Source organism: Orycteropus afer, unplaced genomic scaffold (genome assembly GCF_000298275.1).
Source record: "Orycteropus afer afer isolate SDZICR_OR568_19922 unplaced genomic scaffold, OryAfe1.0 scaffold00197, whole genome shotgun sequence".
In the NCBI taxonomy this organism is placed as follows: domain Eukaryota; kingdom Metazoa; phylum Chordata; class Mammalia; order Tubulidentata; family Orycteropodidae; genus Orycteropus; species Orycteropus afer.
Window position 1 is genome coordinate 3579322 of NW_006921784.1, and position 8872 is coordinate 3588193.

Below are 8872 nucleotides of genomic sequence, written 5' to 3' on the forward strand. Positions count from 1 at the left end.
AAAAAAAAAAAAAAAAAATGTAATCAGTAGTCAAAACAAAAGGCAATCATTGCATAACTTTATGAATATACTAAAATCCACTGAATGGTATACTTTAAGTGGGTAAATTATGGGGAATGTAAATTGTATCTCAATAAAGCCATTGGGAGGGGGTAAAAAAAGGCAACCAAGAAGTCAAATCCCCAAAGGCCTCACATATTGGAATGAGCGCACACAGTTCTAGAAACAGCTGTTCTAAGTAGGTTCAGGTATAAAGGAAAATATACCTGTAATGAATAAATAAACCTTAGTAAATAAACCTAAATAAAACCGAGATAATTAAAAGAAAAACTGAGATAATTAAAAGAATCAAATGGAAATTCTAGACCCAATGTATTATTACATATATTTGAAATTAAAAAAATTCATTTGTGAAGTAGAGATTTAACCTTGCCCAAAGAAAGGTCTAGCCTTTGCCGTCACTCAGCTCCTGGGAGATCATCTGTAAGTCCTTGGAATGTCCTGTCTGATCAGGGTGCCTTTGTTTACCGGGGGCCTTGGGCCATGCCAGCCAGTCTATTCTAACAAGGTGATTTATTGTGGGGGCTTTGGGCCACTCAGTATCAGCTTGATTTCCAGAGAGGCTGGAAACTAAGGTCAGCCATGTGAGCTGTCAACCACATTTACGTGACTGCGCCCCAGTGAAACTCTAGACAAGCACGGGTGAGCTTCCATGGTTGGCAGTACTCTGGGAGCACTGTCCCCCATCATTTCTGAGAAGAGTGAATGCTGTCTATGACTCTGCTGTGTGGACAACTGGAAACTTCACGCTTGGAACTCTCTCTGACTTTGCCCTACGTGCCACTTCCCTGGCTGATTTCAATCTGTATCCTTTTGCTGTAATAAACCACAGTTGTGAGTATAACAGCTTTCAGTGAATTCTGTGAGTCCTACTAGCAAATTATCAAACCTGAGAGTGGTCTGTGGGACCTCTGAACTTGGAACTGGTGTCAGAAGTGAGGGTAGTATTGGGGCCTCTTGAATTCTGTGTCACTGGAGGAGTTTAACAGTAGACTGCTGATGACAGAAGAGTTAGTGAACTTGAAGATAGATTAATAGAAGTAGTCAAATGTGAGGAATACAGAGAAAAAATAAACAGAGCCTCAGTAATATGTAAGATCAAAAGCCACCCTTCAGATGCGCCGAGCTATTGCATCGCAGTCCTGTCTTCCACATTTGTGTTCCCTAAGTGCCATTCCGTCCTTGACCAAATCTCACCTAGTCTTCAAGGTCCATCTGAGTCTAACCTCCTCCAGGCAGCTTGCTAGGCTACTCCCAGTCCTCCATGTCTCCCTTCTAGGAATTCCATGGCAACACAACATCATTAACACTATCTTATAGGGAGGCCATTGCTTATTTTCTCAACTAAAGCATAAGCTCTTTGAGGGAACACTTTCTGTTTGTTTGTTTGTTTAAATTCTGTATCTCTCAAAGCAACCATTCAGGGCTGAAGCATACGGTAGAGATTCAATAAATACTTATAATCTGCTGAGTGAATACATGAAGCCAAGAGCTTATTCCTATGGTTCTTGTCAGACCGCCCAGACTCTCATTCTGATCGTACTGATCTTCAACACCATCTCTATGGATGTGCAAGACTTCCTCTAACAACTTTATTTAAGAAACAATGGGAGCTCTGGTGGCATAGTGCCTAAGGCTTTTGATTGCTAATCAGAAGGCTGATGGTTCAAACCCATCAGCCACTCCTTGGAAGGAAGGTTGGGCAATCTACTCCCATAGTGATACTGCCTCAGAAATCCAAGGAGGGGTCGCTATGAGTGGATCAGACTCCAAGGCAGTGGGTTTGGTTTTGTTTTGGTTTATGGTTAAGATAAGCATTGAGGGTAGAGGGGAGGGAGGAGTCTTGCTGAAACATAAATAGAGATGGCTGTGTCTTGGTGTGCAGGTCCCATCGGAGAAGTAAACTGAGTTTTATATTGAGCTGCCACTAATATCTGGTAAGCATGAATGACAATAAGGCCACTTCCTCCTTGGCCTCTTCCCACTCTAAGTCCCTGTATGTGGGCACAGACCCAATCACAGGGATGAATTCAGCTTCTTATATTTCCAAATACATCTGTACCTTCCATTCAGTACGGTTACCCACATCTGTTTGGGTACAGAGGCAAAATAACAGTATCTTCTAAAAAGTAGCCAATGCTACCCATTCCTTATTGTCTCCTGCCATTACATATGAAACTCCCCCAAATTTACAAATTCCTTACTTGTAACTGAGTACTGTTAAAATAGTGAGTACAAATGTATCTTCTTTAAATAAATAAATGCAGTAATTTTGCATTTACACTGAAACTATCGATATAATTTGCAATATCATAATTTTAAGAAAAAAAAAAATACATTTCTTGTGGGGTTAAATTCACCAAGTAAAGAAATTCCTTTAAGCAAAAACCCTCTCAAATTCCCTTCCATTGATGACTTCTTAGAAGCTTCTCTTTCATTTAAATCAAACATAGCTTGCTATCCTCGTTTCATTTCCCTTCTCTCTAATTAGATAAATCTGCTAGCTCTTCTCTCTAGACAGATTAAAGGCTGGGGTGTTTTGCTTTTCCAGGATTTCAGAGTTCTAATCCTCAGCGCACTGTGATGACAGGGAGGCCTGTGTGATTTAGAGCAGCAGGCTCCTAGGAAACTTATCTGAGGGAGACAACACACACAATGAGGACGGTCTGTGAACACAAACACGCAGTTGCCTGTAATAGACAGGGGGCTGCCCCAGCTATTTCCTGCCCACGGCACTGGCCCTGCATCCTGCAAGCCGCCCTGTTCTTACCCAGGTTGGAAGACGCTCGCCCCTCAGCAGCCCGGTCCTTGAGGTTCTCAGCAATGCCCAGCTGCTGTTCATGGTACTGTTTGGCTCTCTCCAAATCCTGCATGCACCTGGCAGCGTGGCCCAGGCCAGCGTAGGCTCGCATCTCAATGGCCTTCTCCGTCAGCTCCTGGGCCAATTCCAGCACGTAGTTGTGGTAAGACATGGCCTTGTCAAAGTTCCTCCGGTAGTGATAGGCACTGCCCAGGTTGCTGTAGGCCCGGGCCTCTTCCCGCTTGTTGCCCAGGTCCTTGGCTATCTTCAGGTGCTGCTCGTGGCACTGCACAGCATTCTCAAAGTCACCCATGGCGATGTACACGGCTCCCATGTTGCCGAGTTCTCGGGCTTCGGAAAGTTCATCTTTGGACTGTTTGGCGAGGAGAACACACTGCTTGTGACTGGCCAGTGCATTGGGGTAGTCTCCAATGGCCGTGTACACATGGCCCAGGCTGCTCAGGGCTGATGAAGCTGCCTGGGGAGAAAGGATAAGGCAGAGACATGGAAACACATCAGAAAACGGCCTTGGGTTTGTTTCAGCAGATAAAATACCACAGAGTTTGACTGAAACTATGCAATCCAACTCCTAATGGTGTTTCTATCAGTGGTCCACAGACCTCTGCAGAACTGATAAAGAGCACATCCAAACGGCCAAGTTGCTAGAAGACGACAATGGCAAATTAATCAGTAGCTTTCACTGCCTAATCTAACAGAAACAAGTTGTATTCCACACAATCATCATCATAGTCTAAAGATGCACTGGCATATCTAATAGCAACTATGATATTATGGCTCTGTGAGAACCCGTTAACCTCTGTGGCATAAGAAAATGCTGAAGAAAAATCAAAATAAATGACTACATTTAACACAGCATAGGAAAACCACAGGAGACACCCGTTGGCTCTTTGCATTCCTGGGCATTTCTCTAGTCTTGTCTTTTCCCAAAGCAAATGGATACACGGATGCTAAGGGAGAGAGGCTTACAACACTAACCGATAATTCTGGAAGCCAGGACCCACGGGAGCATCGTGTTCTCTGATCCCCGTTCCCGTAATGGGACTTCTTCAGTGCTGGTTACTGAGGAGGGCTTAGGTCTGGGTGAGTCCCGGGGGGAAAGAATGGGTGGCTTACGTTCTACGCCTCTGAGTGTCCGAACGGGGTGGTCTCCACCAAGCCTCACCACGCCTTCTCAGGCTTACATTGGTTCTGCAAGCTTTGCTCTTCTTGCCTAGAGGCACTTCTAGACCCCTCACTTGGCTTGTCACACGTCCACGTGTTGCCCAAAGAAAAGTACACAGACGCTTTTTGTCTTAAAGGTTGTAATGAAAACAATTCTCCGTAAGTGTAGAGAACCAAATAGGAATAGCAAAGGAGGTGTCAACACGGGTTCTAGAGTCTTACCACGCGCACAGTCTTAGATTCCAGTCCTCAGTTTCTAACTCTTCTGCACAGATATGAAAGGGGGGTTACGCTGGGCTTTCTGTGCACTTTTCATTCTGAAAGTTGGAGGCCTGCCTGCCCTTCCCCTACTTCATGTTGTGCTATTTGTAGCTAGAGCCCCATGGCCCACTTCTTCATGCTGTACCCTCTGTAAGGTGAACATGTGATCCTGGCAGAACAAAGGGTGTGTGCTCCTGGCAAGTAGGTAAGTGGTCTTCCCATGGGCCCCCGGGCTAGAGAATAAGGAGGAAGGGCACTTCCTTATGTGATGCATTCTACATCTGCGCACCTCAGAACACATCTATTAATATTTTATAAATCTGAGTGATTTGCTACTGTATTTCTTCACTTGTGAAATAGCAGTCCTTGATCAAAATAACTGAAGAACAACCATCTTTATGGTGCTTGCAAATAGTGTATTTTGAGTTGGTTTTTTTTTTTTTTTTTCCATTTCACAGATGTTCCAACAAAAGATTTAGGAAAATAGAGAGGAAATAAATGCCTAGAAATGTACTTTTTTTTTTTGACTGGTAGAGCAGTGTGATTCTGGCAGAAGCAGCAGTGATGTCATCTAAGAGCACACTATTGGACCTGTCCTGGCCCCAGGTTCCCACTTGGCAGCCTCTTTGGGACTGTCGGGTAGGACTTCATGTCAGTGCATTCTACAAGACATAAACGGGTCTTTCTACTGCCTCCTCATTTGCTTCCTGCCCTGTCCCCCAGACCCCTGCTGACAATCTTTTCCTCCTTTGCTGTAGCTGCTAGAATTCAGCCCCTTTCCTCTGCTTCAGTGGTTGGCCCTTCCCACCACACTCTTTGGGGTTTCTTCTCCGCCCAAGCCTTGCTAGGGGCACAGGACACAGTCCACAAACCTTCTCACCCACAGAGCTTTGTTTCCTTCAAACGGATCACAGAGGCTCTTCCACAAAGGAGCGAGTGTAGCTAAAAGTCACACCCACTCAGCCCAAGTGCACGGCTTGACCAGCTCCGTGAACTCTAGCAAGTTACTTACCTTCTCTGAGTCTCAGCTTCCAGACAGATACTTCTAGGCCCCAGACACTACTAGCAAGTCAGGAATGGAGAGTTTTCAAACTCAGCTCTGAGCCCCTGTCAAATGTGTCAACCATAAATAATTCACTAGATAATTCCAAAGAGTAGATCTGGTGGAGGCAGTGAGCCCTTGAACGTTGCAGGGGTTGGATTTATGAGCCTTGTACAGCACCCCAGGCAGCACTGTGCTTGGGAACTTCTGGTTTATGGCAACTCCAAATGACGGCCCTGGGGTCTGCCTCTGGTTGTTCCTTTCTCTAAGTGCCAGGGAGACACAGAAGCTCAGTTTCTGAAGTGCTCCGAACATAAGGAAAGGGAATATTTGTGCATCTCCCTCATAGGTGGAGGGAGAGAAGAGGAACTGCTGCGCTAGCTCATCCCTGGCCTCCTCCGGTTACCAGGCAGCGCTGTCAGGTGGGACTGCTCATGGCGTGGGTCCTGAAAGCGCACGTCTCTAGAAAGGAGGATGCGAATTATGATACACACAACATAGCCTCTGAAATTCAAGAAGCAGCTTGATACAGTCTGAGAGTGCGGGAGAGGAATTAGAGTCAGAGGCCCTGGCTGTGGCATCCTGATAAGTCATTTCCCTTCTTCACCCTCCTTTCCTTTATCCGTCCAGTAGGGCTGACCATGACATTGGACAGACTTCACAGGGCCGGGCTGGGCTCACGCAGTGCAAGTGAGGGCCCTCCGTAAACTGCAAAGTGCTCTCGGAATACATCACTGAATTGCGGATGGATGCTTGACCATTGCAAGCCGTTGTGCTGAACTCTGTCACACCCAGCAGAAGGTAGTCATGGCCACTGAAAGCATCAGTCATTACCACGAAACATCTACATTCCTATCAGTTGCCACAAGAAACGAAGTCCAGTGTTTTACAGCCCGAGGGCAAACAACATGTGATGATATTTATCAGCTAAGTGAATTACAAATTAATCACTTGTCTTTGTTCCTGTTCCTGTAGAAGCAGCTCAGATCTGAAACATGGTTTCGGGCTGTTAATGAGAATCTGAAGATTCTCTGCAGGGAATCGCAGGCCCCACCTCAAGCAGATGCTGCGTTTGCCACTGCAGTTCACGCTGCCTTTGTATATTAATCTCTCTGAGATTTGCATGCTAGAATAGCAGCAGCTGCTTCCCACAGTGGAAACATTCCGCAACAACTGTTTTTGAATACTAAAATGCACACAACAGTTATGGTAACAAACTACCTGGCTGGCATAGGACAATGCTCATCTCTTTCTACAAGGTATCAATTACTCGTGTTCTTGCCGAAGTGAAATTCCCTGTTGCAGACTTAGGCACTGGGTAGTCGGCCACCCCTTGCTTTGTTGCCTATTTGCAGACATGCATTTGACAAGCCCCGTTCATGGGGCGTGGAGCTGGACTGGGAAATCTGCTCATCTTTCCTTGAACCACCTTCAAGGGTTTCTAATTTCAGATACGGAAGAGAAGTTCAACACACCTAAAGTATACTCTGCCGATGGGAAATGTACCTGCAGCTAGTCCCAGAACTGTCTTTCTTCTTTACTGCCCCAAATCCACATGCACCTTGCATCGCCTGCCAGGTCAGTGCCCATGGATCCAAGATCTGGGTTAACCACACACACAACCCAAGAGGAAGAAGAATGCATGAAATACGGGCAGACTCTGGAATCAGGCGTGCATGGGTGCAAATAATAAAGTGCGAACATTATACAAGAGAGATAATGTCGTGAAGCCTCAGTTTCCTCACCTGTAAAATGGGAACTGTAATACGTGACAGAATCTAGATGAGTACAGGCCGTCCTCAGATTACAAACATATAACCCCTGGAAAGCTTCCCTCTCCCTCCTGGCTCCCTGGCTCCGCAGCAGGAGACATGATGTGTTGCTGCCCGCCCAATCACAGCTCCAGGCACTCATTGGCCAAGTGCTCCGCAGCCACTTCCTTCTCCTCCTGCTGCCCCTCCCACTCTGTTTCCTGCTCTTTGCAGCCACATCCATGCTACAGCCTCCCCTTCTGCACTGAGGGAAATTTTCTACTTCCTGTGACCATCTTCTCCAGCGCCCCCCAGAGGCAAACTCCCAGCTGCCCACCCATCCCTCCCACAGCTGTCCTCCCCACCCATGCCTCTATACCTCTGGAAGTTTATTCCACCCGCCCGCCACCTCTCTCCCTCCTCTCCCTTGCACCTCCTTTCCTTCCTCAGGGTCTTTCCCGGGTGGTTGGTACTGCTGCCTCTACCAGCAAACCATACCAGCCATCCAGTGCTGAGGGCTGGGAAGCCTCCGCAAATCACTCACTGCCAACCAGGCCCCACAATGCTCTGAACTCCTTCCCCTGCTACTTTGCTGACCACCCCCCCATCCCCCCCACAATGCCCAGCTGGATCACACTCTGCATCAAAATATCACTATTATTATTACTGTATTCTTATGTTAAAGATGTTTTAGTGTGTCTGGGAAGGTTTCTTTAATGTTTTTATGCATAGAAAGGTACACTATATACTAAAGACAAACATTTGACCATTGATGTTAGCTACAAAATTGTTCTTAATTGTTCTGACTTATTTACACATTTGACTTAAAGACAGTTTTAGGAACAGAAAGTGTTCATAATCTGGGCTTTGTCTGCACTAAATAAGAACAGAAACATCACCAAGGAAGATATATAAATGATAAATAAGCATGTGAAAAGATGCTCAACATTGCATGTCATTAGAGAATTCCAAATTAAAACAACAATGAGATACCACTATATACCTATCAACAAAAACCAAACCCACTGCTCTAGAGTCAATTCCAACTCACAGTGACCCGACAGGGCAGAGAAGAACTGCCCCATTGGGTTTCCAAGTGTGTAATCTTTAAAGAAGGAGACTGCTGCATCGTTCTCCTGTGGAGAAGTTGATGGGTTTGAATCACCAACCTTTCCATCACCAGCCAAACACTTAAACCACTGTGCCTCCACCTCTGTATACGCCTATTAGAATGGCTAAATTTCAAAGCACCGACACTACCAAATGTTGGTGAGGATATGGAGCAATAGGAATGCTCATTCATTACTGATGGCCACATAAAATGGTACAGACTTTGGAAGACAGCTTGGTACTTCCTTCCAAAACTAAACATAGCTTTTCCATAGGAACCAGTGATCACACTTCTAGGTATTTATCCAGAGGAGGTGAAAATTTTTGTGTGTGCAAAAACTGCACATGAATGTTAACAACAGCTTTATTCATACCTGTCAAAACATGAAGCAACTAAGGTGTCCCTCAAAAGGTAAGTAGATAAACAAACTGTAATAATCCATACAATGGAATATTATTCAGCAATAATACAAAACAAACTATCAAGCCACAAAAGACATGGAGGAACTTAAAATGTACACTGCTTAGTAAAATAAGCCAGTCTGATAACTCTACATATTGTATGATTCTAACCATAAGCCACTCCTCGGAAGGAAGGCTGGGCAATCCTACTTCCATAGTGATACTGCCTCGGAAACCCAAGGAGGGGTCGCTATGAGTCGGGGC

At 45.5% G+C, this 8872-nt stretch overlaps 1 protein-coding gene across 1 annotated transcript in view; it reads right to left on the bottom strand.

Moving 5' to 3' along the window:
- TTC28 (tetratricopeptide repeat domain 28) overlaps positions 1-8872 on the bottom strand; it is an 842258-nt gene that overhangs the window by 193350 nt on the left and 640036 nt on the right. Inside the window, exon 6 of the mRNA XM_007947946.2 lies at positions 2831-3338. Within this exon, the coding sequence (XP_007946137.2) occupies positions 2831-3338 (508 nt within the window). The remainder of the gene's footprint in view (positions 1-2830; positions 3339-8872) is intronic.